This window comes from Felis catus, chromosome E1 (genome assembly GCF_018350175.1).
Source record: "Felis catus isolate Fca126 chromosome E1, F.catus_Fca126_mat1.0, whole genome shotgun sequence".
NCBI lineage: Eukaryota > Metazoa > Chordata > Mammalia > Carnivora > Felidae > Felis > Felis catus.
Window position 1 is genome coordinate 55,751,033 of NC_058381.1, and position 25,456 is coordinate 55,776,488.

At 44.1% G+C, this 25,456-nt stretch overlaps 1 protein-coding gene across 2 annotated transcripts in view; it reads right to left on the reverse strand.

Moving 5' to 3' along the window:
* GRB2 (growth factor receptor bound protein 2) overlaps positions 1–25,456 on the reverse strand; it is a 73,146-nt gene that overhangs the window by 2,215 nt on the left and 45,475 nt on the right. Inside the window, exons 1-4 of one of the 2 annotated variants that reach the window (XM_023243991.2) lie at positions 15,448–15,508; positions 10,810–10,907; positions 4,626–4,748; positions 1,125–1,293 (exon numbers count right to left, since the gene is read on the reverse strand). In XM_023243991.2, coding sequence (XP_023099759.1) covers positions 1,125–1,293; positions 4,626–4,748; positions 10,810–10,907; positions 15,448–15,450 — 393 coding nt within the window. In that variant the 5' untranslated portion in view covers positions 15,451–15,508. Of the gene's footprint in view, positions 1–1,124; positions 1,294–4,625; positions 4,749–10,809; positions 10,908–15,447; positions 15,509–25,456 lie in introns of those variants that run through there. The other variant, XM_023243990.2, reaches the window with a different exon arrangement.

Here is a 25,456-nt window from a genome sequence, read left to right on the forward strand (position 1 = left end):
CTAGGTGGGGCTGGTCACAAGGGCGCAACAGATGTGTGCGACTCTTTATGTCTCCTGAGATGACCTCCCATTTCTCCTCCCCCTCCATTTATCCTTATAGGTCCTACGTCTACTCTCGTGGGTACAGAGTACTTTCACCAAAGCCCACAACACGCTAGAACACGCCGGAGTCTATTCCGCCACGGCGGCCAGGGTACCACACCATCGAAGCAAGTACTGCTTTCTCAGGGAAGGAACTTGGGAAACAGCAATCAGGCTTTGGTTTACAACTCCAGGCTTTGAAAAGGCTTTACTTCCCATCACTTTATTGCTTATAAAGTCCTTAAGGTTTTACAGAGTCAATAGCTTAAATAAAGTAAGGTGGAGGGCCACCTGGGTGGCTCAGTCGGTTAAGTGTCCGACTCTTAATTTCTGCTTAGGTCAGTTCGAGCTCCACATTGGGCTCTGTGTGGTCTGTGCACAGCCTGCCTGGCATTCTCTCTCTGCCCCTCCCCCCCACTCACGCTCTTCAGAATAAAAACTTTAAATAAATAAATAAAACAAACAGGGGCGCCTGGGTGGCTCAGTCGGTTAAGCGTCTGACTTCAGCTCAGGTCATGATCTCACGATTCGTGAGTTCGAGCCCGATGTCGGGCTCTGTGCTGACAGCTCGGTGCCTGGAGCCTGCTTCGGATTCTGTGTCTCCCTCTCTCCCTGCCCCTCCCCTGCTCATGCTCTGTCTCTGTCTCAAAAATAAATAAAAACATTAAAAAAATTTGTTTTAAACAAACAAAAGTGGAGCTCCCCGTAACATAGGAATACAGGAATGAGCGTGGACTCCACTCCCTCAATAAGCGAGGTTTTTCTCCTAACTTGCTTCCAGCGACACAATATTGGACAGCGTTAAAGACCGTTTCCCTAGAGAGACATAGGTGGTAACCAGCAACGCACTGCCTCAGCCGAGGGAGCCTCTGGAAAAGGCAAAACTATTTTGTTTCAACCACAAACCTTTAACGTGAGCTAAAGGTAGTATTTTGAACAATGAGCACAGAAGCCCTGGCGGTAATCCTCTGAGAAGGTACTGGCCTGCCGAGGAGCTACTCTGAATCGCTCAAAGTGATCCCAGTCTCTCTGATGAGGCTTACCTGCGGCACCTGTTCTATGTCCCGGAGGAATATCTGCTGGTTTCTGGACACGGATGTAGATCTGTGATAATCTACCAGCTCATTCAAAGAGTTGAATTTCACCACCCAGAGGAAGTACTTCCCAGCTCCATCTCGGAGCACCTTGAAGTGCTGCACGTCATTCCCAAACCTGGGGGCGCAGAGAACAGGTCAGAGGGCTCTGTCCTGGCTCCCTGGGGGTCACCGGCCCATCAGATCTTGTGAGGGGTCTTGTGAGGACTAGTATTCTGGCAACACTCCTCACAGGCTGAGGCACAAGAAGACTCCCTCGCTGGAGAGTTAGGACACCAAGTGCTCCTGAGAAGCCTCTAGGGGATTGATGCTTACCAGTGATGACAGGAAGTACCCTGGCCAGATAGGGAAACCCTGTCCATCAGGTCAATTCTGAAGATGTTTGTAAAACAGAAGAGAATGGCCCAACCTATGGCATGCCTCTGCGTGCCCTGCACTGTACCACATCAAACAGAACCTCATTCAAGGCAAAGAATGTGACTTCGTTAACTTTTCAAGCAAAAAAATAATTAAAACCTTATGTGAGATTTCAAGATGACAAAAGGTGGGACAGGAAGGAGAGAGAGGAGGGACTGGACATACTTTCAACAACTTTCCCGGAACTGGGACAGTTTAGAGTCATGATTCCTGCGTAGGGATTTTAGTTCTACTCATGGGAGAAAAGTATCAGAACAAAAGGACGTAGCAGAACAGTAAGTCCAAGAGGCTTGCCTATCACCCTCTTCCATCAGCCCACAGGAGTGGGACCGCGACTGGGTGCTGACCGCCCCTGACCACAGTGCTACGTGGCTGGAGCAGCAGCTCAGCAAGGCTCTGCCTGTCCTGCTCACTGCTGGGTCCTCAGCAGGGGCACCAGTGCTCAGCCCTCACAAGGCACTTGATGAACATCTGTAAATGAAGGACAGCGTCTCTTCTCTCCTTCAGTCTTAAAGGGGGGAAAGAAATGGAAAAACTTCTTAAAAACCACCCAGCAGGTGGCAGCACTGGGCCTCAAGCAGGGGATTCCATGAGTTCAGAAACCGTGTTGCTATTTCATGGGAATCCCTGTGTGCGGGGGGGGGGGGGGGGGGGGGGGGGGGAGGCCACATTCAAGAGACACTTCTGACTCCACAGAAGCCACAGAAGCCTAACCCCCACCGGTGTGAGGCAGACAGTTTCTAAAAGGTGTACTGGGTCCCAGACAGTGAGCTGTTACCTACCACAGTGTTTTCCATCACTGACTCACATCTTGACAACAGAAAAACATCTCAGAGACTGTGGATTCTTGAATCTCCTTTGAGAGTTTTTTTTTTTTTTCTCAGTGTTTATTTATTTATTCTGAGAGAGAGAGAGGGAGGGGCAGAGACAGATGGAGAGAGAGAATCTCAAGCAGGCTCTGCACTTGCAGCACAGAGCCCAATGTGGGGCTTGATCCTACGAACCGTGAGACCATGGCCCTAAGTATCTTGAGGTGCAATTACTACCTTGATGTTTCTTGTTATCCTGTGTTTCATCATCTGTTTCCTTACGTTTTATGCTGATCTGAGTAGAAATCAAACACTATCAAACGAGGAGGACAAGCAGTTACTCGTGGGTTAGTTCTGAGTGACGGCCACCACCATGGCAGGTGGTATGAGGTTGGAGGCCTTGATTACCAGTAAGTACTGTGCATGCTCACGCGGTAGCCAATGGCAATCTCCTGAAACCATTCCATTTTATCAAATAAACTTTAGGGGCGCCTGGGTGGCTCTGTCGGTTAAGCGTCCGACTTCGGCTCAGGTCACTATCTTGCGGTCCGTGAGTCCGAGCCCCGCGTCCGGCTCTGGGCTGATGGCTCAGAGCCTGGAGCCTGTTTCCGATTCTGTGTCTCCCTCTCTCTCTGCCCCTCCCCTGTTCATGCTCTGTCTCTGTCTCAAAAATAAACGTTAAAAAAAATTAAAAAAAAAAAAAACAAAACTTTAAAGAGCCCATGCATTTACTGTTTCAAAAATAAAATTTGAAACAGATGTTATTACTACCTTCAACAACACAAACACCTAGGGGGCACCTGGGTGGCTCAGTGAGTTAAGCATCTGACTCTTGATTTCGGCTCAGATCATGATCCCAGGGTCGTGGGATGCAGCCCCACATTGAGCTCTGAGCTGACAGCCAGAGCCTGCTTGGGATTTTCTCTGCCTCTCTCTCTCAAATAAATGAAACTTAAAAAAAAAAAAAAAAAAAAAAGGCATTGGTAGAAGAGGAAAATTCTGATGATAATAATTAGACCCGGTTTGACTTTTTCATGTTGGGACTAAAAAAACTCACTCTATAGGACACTGATCTGTGAAGTAGTGTATCACAAAAAAACTGCCTCCCATACCTTCAGTGAGGAAAGGATCACAAAAATTCAGTTTAAATCTACATTTCCAAAAACCGTACTGGTTCCTAAAATGAAACAAGATATTCAGTTGATTCTGGAAACTGAAATATCTACATTCGGTGCAAATGGCAAATAAATCGTCTTATGGGCTTCGCTTAAAACTAATCAATGCAGGGGTGCCTGGGTGGCTCAGTTGGTTAAGCATCTGACTTAAGTTCAGGTCACTATCTCATGGTTTGTGAATTCAAGTCCCATGTCGGGCTCTGTGCTGACAGCTAATAGCCTGGAGCTTGAAGGCTTAGGATTCTGTGTCTCCCTCCCTGTCTGCCCCTACCCTGTTCATGCTCTGTCTCTCTCTCTCAAAAATAAATACACATTAAAAAAATTAATTAACCTTTCAAGTTTTTATTTAAATTCTAGTTAGTTAAACATATAGTGTAATATTAGTTTCAGGAGAATTTAATGACTCATCACTTACATACAACACCCAGTGATCTGGGTCTGTATGTAACCTAATCACACTGTCGTATAAATGATGTATAAGTGATGTGTAAGATTCCCAGGGCAGGGGTGCCTATGATAATACATTAAATGGAAAAAGATGGAGTCAAAACACATATGGAAATGACACTGATTAAAAATCCTTATTTCACAGATGAGAAGCGATCTGCTCTGAATCCTCAAGGTTCCAACTTCTAGCCTCCATGATTCCTTGGGCGGTAAAATTCTCACCTTCCCCATTCGTTCCCTGCTTTCCAGTTCCCCTTCACATTTATATCTACCACAGGGGAAAGCAAAACACCCCCAAACCCTTGTGTTAACCTTTTAAAGGTAAAGTGAGAGGCCCAGGACGGTGTAGATTCAAGCTAGGCATCACCAACTGAACGCTGGAGTCATGGGGCTCTAAACTCAATGCTGGTAGAACTAATTTTTAAGAGGAGCCAGAAATTACTATTTTAATGTAAAACTTTCTGATTCGGTAAAACACAGTTTAGGCCAATCCTTTACCAGCTGCTAACCTTTGGTGTGTGTAGCCAGACACCCGGCCTGTGGCTTCACAATTCAGATCATCAGAGAGAGGACTCCAGGAGACCAGAGCGGGAAGTACTTACTTGACGGAGAGGGAGAAGTCCCCAGGGGCACTCTCACTCTCTCGGATAAGAAAGGCCCCATCATGCCGCTGTTTGCTAAGCATTTCTTCTGCTTTGGCTCTGGGGATTTTGCCAAAAAACCACCTAAGGAAGGAAGACAAGCCAGTCAACATCTGCTTCCCCACAAAGAAACGGGATATCCAGCCTCCGAAATGTGAGTAACAGAACACTCCTTGCCAAAGGAAGGGGCCTCCCTCTTTACCCTCTAGTGTCAACATGCCCCACAAAGCCATTCAAGTCAGCTTCTCCCTTGAGAGATGGACCATCTCCCTTCAAATGACTGTTCCCTACCCTACTCTCCAGAAAGTGACTCATAAGGCATGATCGTGGGCCACTCTTCCTATAGAGGAAGACACTTAAAGATGGGCCTCCCGGGCCAAGGCCCACTGGGCTCCCTACTGACTCATCAGCAGGGCACTGGGGAAAGCCCGGGTCTGTCAATATGAAGCACCGGAAGAACCACATAAGGAGAGACAGGCCTCTACTTGCAGCCATTTGCCAAGGTCACGGTTTTGCTACAGTGGGATTAAGGCAAATGGAGGTAGGAAACCGGAAGGCCCAGAAACTCGAGACAGGGCTACTTCTTGTAACGGCCCAAGGCAAAGAGGGTCAGGCTCTGAGAGAGCAGCCTCTGCTATCACAAAGGCTGGCACTCCTCTCGAGGCCCCGCTCTCTGCCATCACTGCTCAGAGTCGGCTTCTAGGAACCATCAGGAACATTATAATTTATCCTATGCAGAGGCAGCTAGTGGCAAAATTCAGCTTTTCATTTGGAGCAGGTTACAGATTCTTCTGCTCTCAATGCTAATTCACCTTGGCCACAAGAAAAAGTGGGTGAATTCATGCAAAACTATGGGAGTATCTGGCCTGAGGAGGAGGAGGAGGAGGAGGAGGAGGACCACCACCACCGGTGAAAAGAGCTTAAAGTCATAGCTGCCTATTTCACACGAAAACCATTACTAATTAGGATAAGTGAACTGTGAAAACAATACTCTCTTTTCAAATTTGTCTTTAATGTGTTACTATTTTAAAAAGCAGTGATAGGGGTGCCTGGGTGGCTTGATCAGTTAAGCATCCAACTCCTGATTCCGGCTAAGGTCATGGATCTCACGGTTTGGGAGACTGAGCGCCATGCTGACGGTATGGAGGCGTGGAGCCTGCTTGGGATTCTCTCTCTTCCTCTCTCTCTCTCTCTGCTCCTCCCTGGCTTTCTCTCTCAAAATAAACAAACACACATTTAAAAAAATAAAAAGCAATGGTATTACTTAGAGCTAATAAAGATCTATCTGCTTCATCAGACTCTTTACATGGTACTTTGGAAATCTGTTTATATATACAAGCTGTAATAACAAAGGTACCAAAAAGTCCGTTAAAGTAATAAATCTAACTTCTACCTTACAAGTACGGAATCTCTAAAGTAACATATTAAAAAAATTTTTTTAATGTTTTTATTTATTTTTGAGACAGAGAGGGACAGAGCATGAGCAGGGGAGGGGCAGAGAGAGAGGAAGACACAGAATCTGAAGCAGGCTCCAGGCTCTGAGCTGTCAGCACAGAGCCCGACGCGGGGCTCAAACTCACGGGCTGTGAGAACATGACCCGAGCTGAAGTCAGACGCTTAACCGACTGAGCCACCTAGGCGCCCCTCTAAAGTAACATACTATACTGACATTCAAACGGAGTGAGCTGCTAGGGAAGATATGTTCAGAAGCTATTAGCTGGATTCACCTTTAAACACTCCTAAACCTACCTTCTTGTGTCTTCCTCATGTTGAGTACTATAATGTCAGGTTGCTGAGGAGCTGCTACGAGCTAGCTTCTGGCTCCTACAAGTAACTCAAGGGTAAGTCCTCTAGGCCTGGAAGTCAGGCCGCACGAGAGACGTCACATATTAATACAACAGAATGATCTCCAACTACGAAAGGGCAGCTGACTGTACTGAGACCATTAACACATTTTCTATTTTAATCTCTAGTGCTTTCAAATGTGGGATGCACTTGCAGGCAGTAAGCATCTGACTCGGGGTTGGGGGGGGAGGGGGGAGTCACTCAACAGCCGCTCTCTTTTCCCACCAAGCAGGTATTGTCCCTTCTCCTCCCGTTTTAAAGTATAAATAATATGAATTTTAAAATAGCATAGATATTCGTCGAGTAAAAATAAAAAGCAAGACTTCCCTCAAAGTCCCCACAGCAGCAACTGTCAGCAGTTATGGGGGGTCGATTTTAGACCCTTGCTTCCGACGCACAAATTCGTAGATCTGGCCAGTGTTTTCCTGCCCCAGCTTAAAACTAACTCAGTTTTGTTTTCAGTTAAAAAAGATAAACTTGGGGTGCCTGGGTGGCTCAGTCGGTTGAGTGTCTGACTTCGGCTCAGGTCATGATCTCGTAGTTGACGAGTTCGAGCCCCGCATCAGGCTCTGGGCTGACAGCTCATAGCCTGGAGCCTGTTTCAGATTCTGTGTCTCCTTCTCTCTCTGACCCTCCCCCATTTGTGCTCTGTCTCTGTCTCAAAAATAAATAAACGGGGGTGCCTGGATGGCTCAGCGTCCGACTTGGTTAAGCGTCCGACTTCAGCTCAGGTCACGATCTCGCGGTCCGTGAGTTCGAACCCCGCGTCGGGCTCTGGGCTGATGGCTTGGAGCCTGGAGCCTGCTTCCAATTCTGTGTCTCCCTCTCTCTCTGCCCATCCCCTGTTCATGCTCTGTCTCTCTCTCTCTCAAAAACAAATAAACGTTAAATAAAAAAAATAAACGTTAAAAAAAAGAATTAAAAAAAAAAGATAAACTATAGTGAAATAAAGTACTCTGTATTGGGATTTTTACAAAGTAAACACACTCATTATAAGCACCCAGATGGAAAACCAGAAAATTAGCTGGAGACCATTTTATACTTCTTTTGTATCTGCTTCCATTTTTACTAATCTCTCTCTCTCTTCTCTCTCTCTTTCTCTCTCTCCCTCTCTCCCCCTCTCCCTCTCATGGATGTACTGGAACATAAGGGGTATTCGTACAACATAAGCAATCGCTCCCAGTTACAACATTTAAATAGTGACACGTATATGTAACAACATGACTACGGTCACAATCTTTTAAATCTTTCAAAGTTGGGTTTATACTCTGACACAAATAGCAAAGGAGAAAGCTAACGAGAGGAGGTGGCTCATGTCCAATTTAATTCTTTACTATACCCCACAGGCTCCCATCCACATGCACTCAGTGTGAAAAGCATAGATCTGGATCCACCCCCAGTATGTACAACCCGTGGTGCAACACTTCTGCCACCAATCACTTGGTAGTCTGTTTAATTTGTTAACCTGAATGCTGTGTTAGGCCGTACTCCATTTGAAACTTCCCTCCTCCTAACAAAAACTAAAGGTAGGGGGACAGGAAGGAGGGAGGGGACAGGGAAGGGGGGCTTAATCCCCTGTGCTCTCCCACAGCTATGGGAGCGACGTGGACACTGTACCTATGGATGACCAGTCAGAGCAGTCCTGGAACAGAATACGTGTCCATGAGGCCAACTGCTGCAAAGACCCATGGCCACAGTCTGTTCAGCAATATGGTTTTCTTGTTCTGAGCCTGCAGTGGAGAAGCACTGCCCGCATTTCAGCCAGAGGCTGCAAAGACCACCACCACGGAGGCTGTCCTGGATGCTTCCCGATAGATTATTATTCCAGAGTTCTTTAGGGTCCTTTAAAGAGGACAAGGCAGGATAGGGACTTTTCCTCGAGGGCTAAACCATCAACTGCGCAATGGGGCAGTAACTCGTACTTTCTGAGGAAGGAGGCCTTTCTTGTGTTTTCTCAACAGTTGGATTCGAAACGCCTACATTACCTCCAACAATTTGAAGAAAAACAAGGATTTAGAGCCACTGGCATTTTATTTAATATAAAAGTTGCAGTATGATATTCTGCTGAATTCCCTTTCAGCACAGAAATATGGAAATGAAAAGGAACTGAAGTTTACTTTGTTATGAGTGGATTGAGTGCAGGAGCCAGCAAATTACAATTATGGCCCTCGGCCCAAATATGCCCAGTTTTTATATGGCCCACAATCTAAGACTTTGACAAATTTTTAAAGGGTTATTTAAAAAAAATTCGAAATATGTGACATGGCAGATATCGCAAATAGTTCTCAAGGTCTACAATATTTATCATCTGGTCCTTTACACAGAGTTTAGCCAACCTTTGATCTATTTTGAGGATAACTGAAAGAACAGATGTGTACAGACTACCTGGCTTATACGGACCGAGGGAGCTCCCACTGTGTGATCTAAGGAGTCCCCCCCACTCCCGGTAACCCCTACCCAACTGCTTTTCCCCATGGAGTGCATCCCATGATGCTGTCCATGGAAAGTTCACACAGCCCCCAAAGCAAATACTGACACTAAATGGTTACAAGGATGCAAAGCTGTCCTTAGTATACTTCCCAGGACATCTGTACTAGTCTTGTGTTCATCTTCTGGAGTTTTTTGGTCATTACCATTTGTGCCTATGTTTTAGTGACCCGGGCATGGCTGTTCGTAAACCCCTGATCTAGTATTATGGGGACTTCAAATAAGGAGTATTAGCAATCCACTGACAGGGGTCCAGGAATCTCTTCCACAGACACCTTTGGAAGTATTTTTTTTTTTTAATGCCTACTCAAAAAAAAAAAAAAAAAAAAAAAGAGCATTTAGCTCTTATTTATTTGAGACAGAGACAGAGAGAGGAAGTGCACATGTGGAAGGGCCAGAGAGGGAGAGAGAGAGAAGTGAGGCTCACCTGGGGCTTGTGTTTTTACCCAGAGCAGGGCACAAGCTCACCCGATGTGGGACTCAAACTCACCAACTGTGAGATCATGACCTGAGCCAAAGTCAGATGCTTAAAGACTGAGCCACCCAGGCGCCCAGCATTTGGCTTGTACTTGACTGCCAGTGGTGGTCACCTCTGAAAGGGGTATGTGTGTAGAGAGAAACTCATGTACTGCTCTACAGTTTCCTACAATGTCTTTTATAATGAGAACTAAATTCATAAGTTACTGAAATTATAGCAGTGAAATAAAAATAGCTTCCCTAATTTCTAGGATAAAGAGAAATGAACTAGATGATCTTAAGGGCCCCTTCGGGCTCTGTGACACCGAGACGGGTGTGTGATTAGATGGGGTTAAGATCTTCGCTCTAGTGCTTGGGAGAGGAAAGAAATGACGGCCACCCATGAGAGCAGTGACAGTGAAGGAGAGGGACAGTTGGGCTGCTATTCAAGGTGGGTCAAGTCATCTAAAGGGCTTCTTATCGTTTTGTGTTAACTGAAGTAGACACAACTGACTCCTCCCTCGTGTCTCAATGGCACGCTAGTCTGAGCACGAAGCCTCAATTCCCACCAATGTACAAGGAATGGAAGAGACTGCTTCTGAGGGAGGAACAGGGCCAGTGAAGGAGATGGTGGGTGAGGGTGGGAAGGCTGTGGTCTGTATGGGCTCCCAGGGTCCCACCATGTCACCTACCAGTATAAACTGGGTGGGGGAGGGGAGGTTCCTAGGGAGAAAAAGAGAAAAAAATTCACTGCTCTCAAGAGCCTGGAGTAGGGAGATTATTTTGTTTTCTCTAACGCGGGAACACTAAGTGGTAGGCAAGGGTAGTGATTAAAATAAGCATTTTCTGAAAACCTATTATACTGCCAAGCATTGTGCTCTGGGGATACAGAGATTATTAAGATAAAGTCCTATAGGGTAATCAAATGTATCAACAAGACCCTGTGGTAAGTACCCTTTCTAAAACTCAAAACATGTAGAATTATGAAACACTTCTGGCCCCAGGGGTTTTGTGAAAAAGAATCCTGGAGTGGCATTACTGTTGTTTTATTATTTGAAGATCACAGACAGTATCAATCCAAAACGTGTACTATTATTATGTAATAGTATATAAACTACTGTTTCAAAAATGAAACAATTGCTTCATTAAAGATAACCAGCAACTATTATCAGTCTAAAACATACTACTATTGAGTATTATCATTACATACTATTAACACGCAAAATCAACATGCTTTGTTAATTTTCTGGGAAGATAAAAAATACGACTATTATCTCTAGGATCTCAATTTTAAAAAACATTCTTTGAAATAAGCAGATGGGTCTGACCCTTGGAAGACTAGCAGAGCCCAACTTACGGATGTGGTTTCATTTCTATGTAATTCTTGGGAATGAAGCCATCTTTCCCGTTGAGCTCTGCCTTGTACCAGTTCTGATCACATTCTTCATTTAAAACCTGAAAAGAAAGAAAACAAGGGGGGAAAAATCAATCATTTCCTTTTCTTTTTTTTTTTCCTCCTTATCATTCTTAAAAAGGCAGCCACTAAGACAATGAATGTTGCCATTTAGGTTTGTTTGTATAAGGTGTTATTTGAAGTATGATCAGTTACATGGACGTAAAACTTCACGTAAATTCAGAAAACCAACGTTATTGCCACCTCTTATATATTCTAGTTAAAAAGAAAAAGAGGGGCGCCTGGGTGGCGCAGTCGGTTAAGCGTCCGACTTCAGCCAGGTCACGATCTCGCGGTCCGTGAGTTCGAGCCCCGCATCAGGCTCTGGGCTGATGGCTCAGAACCTGGAGCCTGTTTCCGATTCTGTGTCTCCCTCTCTCTCTGCCCCTCCCCCGTTCATGCTCTGTCTCTCTCTGTCCCCAAAAAATAAATAAACGTTGGAAAAAAAAAAGAAAAAGAAACGGTCTCTGAAAATGAGAGTCTGGGGCCCCCAAACATCTAGCATTAACCCCTAGATGCAGATGGGAGAATGACAGGGGAAAGTACCAGTTTGGGAAAGGAGATTCTGGACAACAGCAGGCATTGATGCTGGAGGATGAAGGGAGCCCTACAGGGATGCTCTCTAGGAAAGCAGGCAGAACAGGAGAATGGAGAAGCAGCAGCAAAGAATTTCAAGACTTCTCTAGAACCCATCTCCAGAATCACAGACCCAATCCCAGGTCAGCCACCAAACAGGTGTGTCATGTACGTACATCCTTGTGTCCTCATACATGAGTCGTTTTTTAATGAAAAAGCACAACAAATCCTACTTCACTCACCCTCAAGGCCACAATGCGTTTGAGTTAGAAAATGCTGGAAGCACACCACCCAGCCCAATTCAGGGGGAAGATCCAGAGCCCATAAAACCGAAACACGGCATTCTCTAGACTGAAAACATCCTCTACAAATGTGACATGACTACCCAAGGTTATGAGCTAGTGAATCACACATTGATTTTCAGATCGCAAACTGTTCCTTGAGAGTTTACATGGATAGGCTGGACCATGATACTGCATGACAGTATAAGGAGTAGAAGAGAACAGATAGAGTATAAAAGCCACCTCTGAATTCTAGATTTCTAACAAAAGGTAAAGAGCAGAAGGCATTTTAATGACTTAAAAGAGAAAACAGAAACATGAACCCAACTCCAAAATGCTGAACACAAGAAAAGGTAGATGGACCAGCAGAGTGGCAGTTATACTATACAACAAAGTTCTGTAAAGAAATTTTTTTTAATTAAAAAAATTTTTAAAAATGTTTTTTAAAGTTTATTTTTTCTTTAAGTGATCTCTATATCCAATGTGGGGTTTTAACTCGTAACTGCAAGATCAAAAGTCACGTGCTCTTTAAAAAAAAAATTTTTTTTTTAACATTTATTTTTGAGACAGAGAGAGACAGAGCATGAATGGGGGAGGGTCAGAGAGAGAGGGAGACACAGAATCTGAAACAGGCTCCAGGCTCTCAGCTGTCAGCACAGAGCCCGATGCGGGGCTCGAACTCACGGACCGTGAGATCATGATCTGAGCTGGTCGGCCGCCCAACTGACTGAGCCACCCAGGCGCCCCAAGAAAGCTGGTAAAATTCTTTACAAAATGATTTATTCAAGGGGCGCCTGGGTGGCTCAGTCGGTTGAACGTCCGACTCTTGATTTCAGCTCAGGTCATGATCCCAGGGTTGTAGGACTGGACCCCGTGTTAAGGCTCTGTGCTGAACACGGAGCCTGCTTTAAGATATTCTCATTCTTATTCCCTCTGTCTCCTCTCTCACTCCCTCTGCTGCTCTCTCGCACTCCTTCTCTAAAAATAAAATAAATCTTAAAAAAAAAAAAAAAAAAAGATTCTCTCTCTGCCCCCTCCCCTGCTCGTGCATGCTCTCTCTAAAAAATAAAAATAAAAACCACAACCAAAACACCAAATGATTTATTCAAGATGCTGAACGATGCTGTACTCATTATCAAATTAGAACTTAGACTGCTCAGAGTGCACGATGTGTAGGTACAGATGGTCCCTGACCTATAACGGTTCGACTTATAAATTTTTGGCATTATGATGGTGTGAAAGTGACACATTCAGGAAAAAACTGTACTTCAAATTTTGAATTGTGATAGTTTCTTGGGCTAGCAATACACGGTCCTATTCTCTTTTGTGATGTGCAGCAGCTGAAGCTCCCAGTCAGCCATGCAATCCTGAGGGTCACTAATTAATGCACTGACAGCCATTCTGCACCCATTCGGCCACTCCGGTTTTCAAGTTTTGTTTTTGTTTTTCTTTAAGTAATCTCTACACCCCACGTGTGACTCGAACTCAACAACCCTGAGACCAAGAGTAGCACGTTCTTCTGAATGAGCCAGCCAGACACACCCTGCCCTTGTTTCTCACTTTCAGTACAGTTTGCAATAAATGATGTGAAACGGTCTGCACTTTATTATGGAAACAGGCTTTGTGTTACATGATTTTGCCCAAGTAGAGGTTAGTGTTTCGAGCACAATGAAAGTAGTCTGGATGAAGCTATGATGTTTTCGTAGGTGAGGGGTATATTAAAGGCATTTTTGATTTGTGATCATTGTAAGTTGAGGAAGACGGGACTGACATTCCAAAGTAAGACCCAACTTTAGACAGGTCAGCTACCCAACAAACAGCCAAGCTGCATCAGCAACAGCTCTAAGCAAATTCACTCCTGAACAGAAGTTACAACCTGAGGCCTTCTACAGTCCTGGTGCTGATCTGTGACGCTCGCCAGCCTCTGGCCCTAGGTGTCAGATAGTTTCAGCGGGCAGGCTAACAGGGCAAATCCCGCAAGAGTTAATGAATGTGAATAGCTCTAAAAAACCAGCTACTGGTAAATCCCAGCAGTTTCAGCGATGAAAACTTTTGATTACTGTTTTCCCTTTTAAACCAATCATTAAGTTTTATTAAATACTGCAACGTTACAAACCAATACATGTAAAATACATTCATAATTTTGAAATCTGCATTTTAAAGACAATGAACTGTGGCAGCAGCCAGCAGTTATTCTGTTGCTAGACCGTCACACAGCCCATACTGAGGATTAGTGTTCCCAAGGTGCTCCCTGCCATGATAGCGCTGGCATCCCTGAACAGTGAGGTCACTCTACCAGTGTCACCCAAGATGCGGTGACCTCGGGTGGAAGCCCATAACCTGCCGGTGTCACAGAAGATTCAACAGCATGAGGGTGAAGGAGTGATTTCAGAAGTTGCTTAAGGGAGCGTCTGGGTGCCTCAGTGGGTTAAACGTCCAACTGACTCTTGATTTCAGCTCAGGTCATGATCTCACAGTTCATGAGGTCGAGCCCCATATGGGCCTCTGCACTGACACTGACAGCGTGGAGCCTGCCTGGGATTCTCTCTCTCCCGCCCTCTCTGCCCTTACCCTGCTCACATGTGCACTCTCTCTTACTCAAAATAAACACTAAAAAAAAAAAAAAAAAAAAAAAAAGGCAGTATTCTGTTATCTACCAAAAAGAAGAGCTTATAGAAAAATGTGGCCCAGTAATTACCTAATTAATAATAACAATAACATCAGTAATAAACCTGTAGGCCTATAAATAAGAGTTTTTCAAAATGTCTTTAAAATTCCTGAAATGATGCATTCTCTACCTTAAAGATTTCTTGGAAAAAGAGGAGAATCAGGCTGACAAGGAGGGGGCTCTGGCCCATTTGGGCATCAAAACAGAATAACGTAATCTGCCGGAAAAGGACCAGTTTTAATTCGTGACCAATAACCTCGCAGAAGAGGATAACTATGTTACACACCAGTTCATATAGCTGCACATTCTTATCACCTTTACTAAGGGCAACCCCCCTGAAGAATGCTCCCCCCTAACAAAAGAATTTATGGGACAACTCTCAGACTTGGCAGCAATTTAGAACTACGGTTTTTTCTGCAAAACAAAATTATTACTTGGTGTTTAGTATGATTTTCTCCCCAGGAAGGCAGGGAAATATGGAATTGATGCACTTAGATTATTTTTAATGTATGTGAATAGTTAAAATTTTTGGTTTTCTGGAACATTCTATCACCTTGAATATCACTTTACCAGAAAGTCAAAATGTTGCTATGCATGCCTCTAAACTTCTCTACTCTAGAACTTAGAAGGCTGGTTTCGCTGGAGGCACAGCTCAGGAGAAACAGTGTATCTGCCAGCCTGGGCCACCCTGGGAGGCACGGACCAGGTCTTCCCACCCAGCGGCTTCACTGGTACCTCAGCACGACACGCAAGCCTGTAGCTGGGATGATGGAACACATATTTACAAATTAAGTTTTATTCACACATCTAAATGCTTAAAACGGCAAAGGACACAAAATAACTGAAGTGAGTCCACAGTGGAGCAGACAAGGGGACCAGAAGAACCATATGGGGAGGAGTCTGCACCTGTAAAGACTGGGTTTAACTTCCTAAGGATTTACATGAACACTCACATCCTTTGCTAGCAATTTAAAAAGCCTGATCAGAGTTCTGAGAATGAGGAAGCACCCCTCTCACCATTCGCCACGATGGAAGGCAAGCGCATTCACTCGTTCCCTCTTAAAGAAAATAGATGGTGGAGTTCAACAACCAAATCTTCAATCAGTCTTGAACATTCCAAGGAATATTTTCAGCTTTTACCTCACAGCTGCAGGTTCTATTAACTCTCATAATCCCTCAGATTATGACTCTGTAGCCACACAAAACACTCTAGTTTAACAGAAGCAAACTGATCAAGAGAGGAGATTACAAAAGGAGGAAGTGACAAGTTTCAGTGACTTTTCTTCTTCTTTTTCTTCTTTTTTTTGGCAAAAAGACTGAAAATAATGTCATAACCAAATCAGAAAGACACCTAAAAGATGAGGAATGATGTGAGGTTTATACAGGACACCTAAAACCATTCCAGTCCACGGAAGGGGGCATAACAGGGGCTTTCGAGGTGTCATTAATGTTCTGTTTCTTGACTGTATGCTGGCTACCTGGGTATGTTTGGTTTGTGAGAATTCACTCAACTGGGTACTTAGGATACATGAACTTTTCTATATGCATGTCATACTTCAACTAAAAGAAATACTTGGTGTCTGACTGGCTCACTCAGTACAGCATGGGAGACTCTTGACACTGGGGTCATCGGATTGAGCCCCATGTGGCGGGCAGAGTTCACTTAATTAAGAAAAAATAGTTAGAAATCTTTCAGTCAAGAGAACAGGGTCCTATTCTGGTCCAATTCACACATCAGAAAATCACATCAGGGCTTTCTCATACACTTTGGGCACAAACTTCTCACCCCCAAAATACACAGGAAAGCAGAAAACAACACAGCGAGACTCCAGAAACTCCCACAATCGTAGCTTACTATCACTACTCTATGAAAAAAATTTTCTCAGAAATACAGCTTTCTTCACCATGTGGTTCTACGTTTCTCCATTATGTGATTTTGATACTACTCATTGCTGCCCTCACCCCCAATCGGACACCATTCTTAAAGCAATGCAAATTTCCATTTATGCCAAGTCAAAGCTTTCCAAGTGGAAGGAGGAGGTGGAGGGATGGGGAGGGAGGGCAAAGGGAAAGAAAGGGAGGTCGGGTCAAAAATTTCAGTCTCAGGCCTCTTAGGATCCACCTGATCTGGATTCAAGGGGCTGAACACATGAGTTCAAATTCCAGTCTCACCAGTGAACTATGTGGTCTTGGGCAAACGACCTGTTCTCTAATTTTGGTTTCCCCACCTATAAAGTGGTGGTAATACCTAACACCTCCCGGGGTTACTGAGGTGATTCATGAGAAAATGTGATAAACAGTGTAGCAATCAGTACAGAGCTACATTTCAGCTGTCTTAGTGGACAAATTTCACAACAGTTAACTCTGCCTTACACATGAGCAGCATCAGATCATAGAAAATGTGGCAATCCTGGGGGGACTGAATTTTATCTCTACTAAATTTCATGTAATGCTGTTCGTGGGCACCAGCAGGACACATATTAACAGAGCGCAGGGATTCTTGTTTTATTCTGAAAACACACAAATACAAGACTCTGGGCTTACTTCAAAAAAGATTTTAAATGCGGAGTTCAAGGGTTACAATAACAGCTAATTCTTTCCCCCCATCTCTTCTATACCAATATTGGAAGACAAGAACTGTACTCAACTTTCTATACAAATTATGGAAAAAGGTATCTTTTAGGAAAATGATAGATAAGTATTTTGTTTATAGACTGCTAGTTTAGATTGTAATTTGAAATATGGGGCTATTCTCCTGCCTGAACATATTCAGTTTTTTGTAAACAAACAACAAAAAACATGATTTTTAAAGAATAGGTATGTAGTGCAGTTATGGAACAGTAGGCCAATCCAGAGTTGTATCAATTCACAGAGCAACTTGTGTAAGAGCACTTGTGCATGAACGATAGGAGCAATTGCATATTTAGGCTCTTACACATAAGGCCCCCAAAATACCACTTCGATATGATCCCTGCATCATGGAAATTCAACAAAAGCCAGTGAGTTTCCTCTGCTCTTCAAAGGTCAATCAATGCTACAGGAACAATACTAAAAAACTGCCATGATGTGAAGACAGATTTCAAGAATCTGGTCATCATATTAACCTGAAGTTCTTAGAAAAGGGAGAACACACACACACGCACAATGCACATACACGCTTTTAAAAGGCTTGAACCCCTAAAAAATTTGAGAGGGTCCTGGCTAGGGTAACTGCATTGGGACAGCCACTTAAAAATCAGTTGTGTTCAGGGGCTCCTGGGTGGCTCAGTCGGTTAAGTGTCCAACTTTGGCTCAGGTCACGATCTCATGGTTCATGGGTTTGAGCCCCGTGTGGGGCTCTGTGCTGACAGCTCAGAGCCTGCACCCTGCTTCAGGTTCTGTCTCCGGCTCTCTCTGCCCCTCCCCCTCTTGTGCTCTGTCTCTAAAATAAACGTTAAAAAAGAATTTTGTTTTTAAATCAGTTGTCTTCAGCTGTCTGTTGAGTATTTTATTGGAAACTCCTAGAATGCTCTTCAACTTTAGACTCCCTTTGCATGGATTACGGATTCGGTCTCAGACTTGCACTGATTCACTGCTAACACTTGAGATAAGTGCTTTGCAATCACCGCTCCGTCTGTTACGGGTTTTGTCAATGTGAAAAACATCTCAGTTAGGCTGGCTGCTCTACTGTGTGCCAAATCACGAAAAACACCCACACTGTAGATAAGCTATTCAGCTTTTAATGATGAGATGACCAACTTAAAGGCAGTTTAATAATTAAGGTTCCTGGTCCCACAGAAACCTTCAATTGTTTACCCAAGCACACGGAGAGCAACAGTTCTCCAAGTTCAGCCACCAGGTCAGTCTCCAGGCTGAAGGACTACAGCTCCTTCAACACTTGCCGGGGAACCTATGGCCCAGTCAAGACACTTGACAGGCAGTCGGCCTTTAAAGACCAGAAAGTTGAGAAAAACGAAATGCATTTATGAAGTTTTGTGTGTAAACATCAAACTATACCGTTTTATTTATTAAATGGTTGAAAGAGGGGTCCCTGTCTGCCTCAGTCAGCAGAGTCTGCAACTCTGGATCTCAGGGTCATGAGTTCAAGCCCTACATGGGGCGTAGAGCTTACTTAAAAATAAATAAATGGTTTAAAGAAAGCCTATTCAGGGGCGCCTGGGTGTCTCAGTGAAGCATCTGACGTCCGTCGGGTCAGGTCATGATCTCACATTTTGTGAGTTCGAGCCCAGTGTCGGGCTTGCTGCTGTCACTGCAGAGCCTGCTTCGAATCCTCTATCCCCCTTTCTCTCTGCCCCCCTCCGACTCTAGTGTGCGCTCTCTCTCTCTCCCTCTCTCTCTCAAAAATAAACATTAAAAAAAAGGCCTATTCATTAAAAAAAGTATTCACATAAAGATACCAAGAGAAGAGGTATTTTACCTTATGGTGAGGACCTCTCTCAGCAAAAGTATAACATTTGTGCCAAGAAAAGCTTTTTTTAGTTCTCTTTGAGAAGGGTATTTCTAGAAGATTCATTTCTTTGGGGATCCAGGAGTCTGAAATCTTTGACTTTTTAATGTTATTTTCTTTTAAGAGAGGATTGCATTTATCAAAGTAAAGAAATCCAATGGGCATTTGTTAGTTGAGCCTACCGTCTGACCACTAGGGACACATGGTGAAATGGGCTCCGTTTTGCTCTTTAAACAATTGAGAGAGAAAGAGGAAGGGAGGGAAGGAGGAAAAAAAACACTCAAACTCCCAAATTTTCCACTGGTAAAAATCATTCATCGCTTTTACACTGCCATTTGAATATGAACCAGTTGTACCCCAGAAATAGTATCTTCTTCCCTGTTGCTCAAGCTCGATTTCTGTACCCTCTCTAAACAGCTGCTACCAACGGAGATCAGTTTGAAAGGGGAACAGTGGTGAATCAGGAGGCTGGGGAGTACCAAATGCCCAAGCATTAAAGCTGCCTTAGTTTGACCTCAATGTATTGAATGCTCCAAATCAGTTGAAACACCACTGTTTTTCTCTTTAAAAAGTACTGAGTAGCCTTCCACAGATTCAAGTTATCCTTGGTTTGGCATTCCAGTTTTCATAACTTGGCCATCACCCACTTAACTGCCTTCCTACCCACTTAGTTCTCTCAATGAACCCTTCAGTTCAGTCAAGCAAGTCAACTCATCAACCTCTAAACACACCGTACTTCCCTTTGGTTAGACTGTTCTCTTCCTTATCTATTTGATAAGCTCTAAAGATTCAGTTCAGAGCTTACAACCACCTTGGTCAACTTTTCTCCGTTTTGCTTTTATAGTAGTCCATGGAGGATCATGCTCAACAGTAACATAATCGCTTATAACATCTTATCTACCACTATACTTTGTACTGTGTTCGGGTGTGCTTTGGCCCTCTCCTAAAATAAACTGCAAATACCCTGAAGCTGGCTCTGTGCCCAATTCTCCATCTGTGGTCCTCATAGTGCTTAGAATGGTGTCTAGCATATTTTGAGGAACTGACTTGTATATGGGGGCTGTGTTATAAGTAACGCATACCATAACCCAGAGCTAGCTGGTCTAAGGAGCAGCACAGATGATACACCACCGTCAAATTCCTTGATGAAAAACAACAGCCTCTTAAACAGACCCTAGTAAGAAGTCTGACCATCACAAGTTTGTTGCCCCAAGGAGGGAGAGGCAAAGTAAAGCAAGTAACAGAATCATGAGGCAGTCAGTCTTGCCGTCCTACTTGGGCACCACTGCCCAAAGACTTCCATGTGAAGATCTCAAAAGGGGTATGCTAAATCCTTTCCACAGGACTATCTGCTGTTACTTTCCCCAAGATAAAAAGATATAAGGCAGGTATATGGGAATGGGTGGGTAGGGAGGAGAAATTTCAGTATGGAATGGAGAAAAGGAGTGATGACTGGATGGAACAGGGATAGAGGAAGTGTAGCTGCTACACTGTCCAGACTAATACCTTTCAGCAAGGGAGCACTTCCTGAAATGCTGACATGCCTGCTTCAGTCTGCATGTCTGACTTGTGACAGACTTTTGCAGGGTATTGTTTTATAGCTACAACCCTTCCAGAAAAATTTTTACACAAGACAGTCCAGAAGACCTCGGACTTAACTATTCTTCCGCTGAATGGCAGCTAGATTGATGTGGAGAGAAAAATGATTAGAGAGAGACACACACACACACACACACACACACACACACACACACACACACACACACACACACACACTGATTATATTAAGAGTTCATGCATTTTTTTAAATGTTAAGACTTCCTTGGGGCGCCTGGGTGGCTCAGTCGGTTAAGCGTCCGACTTCAGCCAGGTCATGATCTCGCAGTCCGTGGGCTCGAGCCCCGCGTCGGGCTCTGTGCTGACAGCTCAGAGCCTGGAGCCTGTTTCAGATTCTGTGTCTCCTTCTCTCTGTGACCCTCCCCCGTTCATGCTCTGTCTCTCTCTGTCTCAAAAATAAATAAACGTTAAAAAAAAAAAATTAAAAAAAAATGTTAAGACTTCCTTTATGTTTATACATATAAGAAAATGAACAATCAAGAAGGCTAACCAAATTATATTTCTCTTTCTCTGAGCAACAGTTAAGTACTCAAAAAACAAATCAGACACTTTCTTCAACCCCTTAAGGTTCAGTTGTCATTAAAAGCTGCTTGTGACATTTCAACAAAACAGGAAAGTAGTTCACACTTTACGTGCTATTACTCCACCCAGATAAACCTGGAGGCAGTGAAACCTAAGTGCACAGGCAATACCCCAAAATAAACTCTTTCTACCAAAAGGGTACCAAGAGTTTCCACTCAAAATAATTGTCTTTTGTGTTCTGTGATTCATGGAAGTTGTATTACATTGGTGTAGCTGACTGCTCAACAGTAAAGTAAAATGCTCTCAGAACGTCAGAATTTCAACGACAGGGTGTTGGGAGAGATGGGGGAGCGAGAGGGACAGTGATAAATACCAGAGAGTTTCAAGAGAGAAAATTTTGCGCATTTGAAAAGTTCAGCAATGATGGTCTGCTCTAGGCAGGTACAATGCACAGGAGTGCCAGGCCATGAGCTAGGGGAGCGAAGGAGACAGTGTATACCCCTCCCCAGGAGCTCGGAGTTTGGTAACTGCTAGTGCAACACGGGGAGACAGACGCCGGGAGAGGAGGTAGTAAGGGGTACTACCTATAGCAAGGACCAACTCAACAGAAAATATGAGTTCCCAACACTGAAGAGAAAGACCCAAGTCCAGTTTAGAAGACACAGGAAAACTTCCTGGATCGAGTGTGAACTAGGTTATACTCTGTCTGCATCTTTAGTTCTCCTCAGCCCATGCAGAACTGTGAGTGGAAGGAACACACTTCCCAACTTGCTGTCAAACAAACGGGGGATGGATTATTCTCTTGGCCACACTTGGCTGCCATTAACTAAAAATGACAGGTTAAGTTTCCTTAAGTTGAAAGTAAAACCTTACTGGCCGTACCAGAACTTCCCAACCGGAAATAACCAAAATAATCTCTAACTATAGCTAATTATTTAACAATAATATATTTGTAAAAGATACTGTCTTGGGTCACCTGGGTGGCTCAGTCGGTTAAGCATCCGGCTCTTGACTTTGGCTCAGGTCATGATCTCATGTGATGAGCTGTGCTGAGAGCAGAGCCCTCTCTCTCTCTCCACCCCTCTCCAGTGCACATGCACCCCCCTCCCCCAAATAAATAACAATAACAACAACAAGAAAGATACTGTGTTTTCCATATTGTTTACTGACAACAGAACGTTTTCAATTTTAGGTCAATTTCTACAACCCTCCCCTCAAAGAACCAAACAAAATAAAAAACAAAGCCAGCCAAGCCAGAGCAGCAGGAGTTACTGTTTTCTGAGGATGAGCAAACCTGCGCCCATTCACCAATTCCAGTGCCTAAGATGTACTCGCTCCTCACTGCTTCAGTGTCATAAACACAACAGGGACAGGCGCTACCAAGAAATTCCCCTGCCTCCAAAAAACTAATGACAATAGAGTTTATTAAATTTCAATTAAGGCTTAACTGATTCAAGATGTGAACTAAGATCTATTGATTTACATTGTTACCTGAGAGCTACCTCAGAAAATGTAACTGAAAGAAAAACAAAACAAAACACAAAAACACCAAAACCAATAGTCACTGAGCTACTTACCGACAGCCACATAAGGATCTAGGTCTCTTAAAAACTCAAGGCCAGGGGTCCTTACACCTAGCATGTTAACATTCTGAGCTAAAAAAGCCAGTTGCAAATGCATTTCCACTTCCAAAGCAGTGAATCTGGCTCTCAATCAGACCAGTGTGTAACACAAGACAGACACAGAGGTACTGGATAGAGTGGGGAGTCCCTACTCCCTACTCCCATGGTGGAGGTGAGTGCAGGAAGTCAGGCAGGTAATTACAATACTAAGGTGAAAATGTGGATTTCTGCTAAGTATAATCTGAGGGAGGAAACAAACACAGGAACTATCTAGTCTGCCATTAGGGGAGGTGATCAGAGTGGCATTTGGGGGGAGAGCCAAAGGGTCTTTCTGCAGATGCTGTGGGCAGAGAGCTACTGTGTGCAAATCAGGGAATGAGAAGTGGTAGCTAGGGATGACAATAAGGTACTGAAAAGTGACACTTTGCTGGCTGCATTGTGCAGGGAAGACAGGTGGCAAGACAGGTGATGACACTATAGTTGTGGGGACCCATGACACAGGCAGGGGCAGCGCAGTAGAGGGAAGAAGTCATAGTCAAGACATTTTTTGGAGGTGGAATCAAAAGGGCTTGGTAATGAAACTTTTCTTTTTAATATTTATTTTTAAGACAGAGAGAGGGAGGGAGGGAGGAGGGAGAAAGGAGGGAGGGAGGCAAGGAGGAAAAGGAGGGGGGGAGAGAACATGAACGAGCAGGGGAGGAGCAGAGAGAAAGGAAGACAGAATCCTAAGCAGGCTCCAGGCTCTGAGCTGTCAGCACAGAGCCCGACACAGGGATCCAACTCACAAATTGTGAGATCACGACCTGAACTGAAGTTGGTCGCTTAACTGACTGAGCCACCCAGGTTCCCCAAAAGCCTTGGTATTTAGATGTGGTTCAGTGGTGTCTCAGCCACTGATTTTTTTCTGAAAAGCATTTTAGAAAAACACCTATGTGGAACTGCTGGGCAAATTTCTTTTAAGACACCATGAGTAAAAATAATAATTTTATTTTCTCTTTAAGTTTTTATTTATTTATTTTGAGAGACAGAGAAAGTGCAAGTCGGGGAGGGGCAGAGAGAGGGGGAGAATCTCAAACAGGCTCAGCACTGTTTTCAAGAGCCCGATGCGGGGCTCGAACTCATTAACTTTAAGATCATGACCTGAGCCAAAATCAAGAGTCAGTTGCTTAACTGACTGAGCACCCAGGTGCCCAAGAATAATTTTAAAAGGTAGATGGTACCCCTGTACTGGTACCTTCCACCTGCCTCTCCAGATCCAGCTGACACCCTTCTCTGTCTTATCGTCCCTGGACCTGTGTGGACCCCATCAACAGGCTCCTCTACAGGCTCTCACGCTCTCAGTGGTCTCTTGCAATTTGGGGGTTTCTGTGGACAATCTTGAACCCTCAACTGTGGTCTTAGCCCCTCTGACACAATCTTTTTCTCCCCCAGGTAACTGGTTGGTAACTTCCCTCACTTCCTTTGCCCCACTCTCTGCAGGCCTCTGATGGCAACCCGGTTCCTTGCTCTGACATGGCACCATTCCCTGTGGTTCCCAGAGAAGCCCTGTCTACACCTTGTAAACAGTCTCATTATTAAAGTCTCCTCAAGAGGCGCCTGGGTGGCTTGGCTGAGTGTCCAACTCGATTTTGGCTCATGTCATGATCCCAGGGTTGTGGGATCGAGCCCCCACGTCGGGCTCTGTGCTGTGTGTGGAGCCTGCTTGGGATTTTCTCTCTCTCACTCTGTCTCTCTCCCTGCTCGTGAACTAAAATTAAAAAATTAATAATAAATGAAGTCTCCTCCAATTAGCTGGATTAAGGGTGTCATGTGTTTCCTCCCAGGATTGTGATTGAAATTACTCTCAAGATCAGTTGTATGTATCCTTTGGAACTCATTAAAAAGATATTTTGTTATACAGAGTGATATTTGTTGTGTGGCAATGAGAATACAAGTATCCAATTTCTACCAACTAACCTGGGAGTAGAAAATTATAAAAGAGCCTTGCTTTATGAGGACCTTATTCTTAAGCAGCCAAATGATTGTTCTATTTACTATTCAAATAGTTCTTGGGAACTTTTGAGAAAGAGGGTGAAGGTATGAAAATCCAGAGCCTGTTACCTGGTCATTACTAGATGGTCATAATAATTGACAGTAGCTGTCCACTTTGAATTGCACTTTAGTGAATGTTTATGTGTCCTAATTACACTGAAAGCATTATGCTAGGAAGCTAAAATGGGAATTAAAAAAGAAAAAAAAAAAAAGACAGACATGGTCCTTGCCCTCAGAAGCAATTATGAACTAAGGGAGCTGTATATGCAAATAATGAGGGAGTAAGTAAAATGTGGGACAAGGGAAATTGCTGAGTTTGAATTGAATATGGAACCCACAGCTATCGGTTTCCAAATCACTCGCATGGCTGATGTATAAAATTCAGTTCCTGTCTGGGAACTATAAAAAGGACAACTTCAAAGAGTCCAGGAATAGAGCAAGAACCTAAAGGTACAGCAACTCAGTATGTCAGAGGATATGGTAAACAAACGAATCTCCCCTCTTATATTTAGAAGAAGGGGCCACTGTTATCTTATCACATTTTGCCTGTGACCCCTCTGCCAGGTTACGAGTTATCCTCCGGTGATGAAGCGGTCACGTGTCTAAACGACAAACGGTAATTACAGACACCGGATAGCTGGATGTGGCTCCATCAGGCAGAGTCACCTCTTACAGGTAACCACTCTGGCGGTGCGCTACTCCACTGCAGGGAAACTACTGCCTAACAGGCAAGTTGAGCTGTCCTCTCCGCTGCTGCCTCCACTTGGCGAAAGGGCCAAAGAGTCCT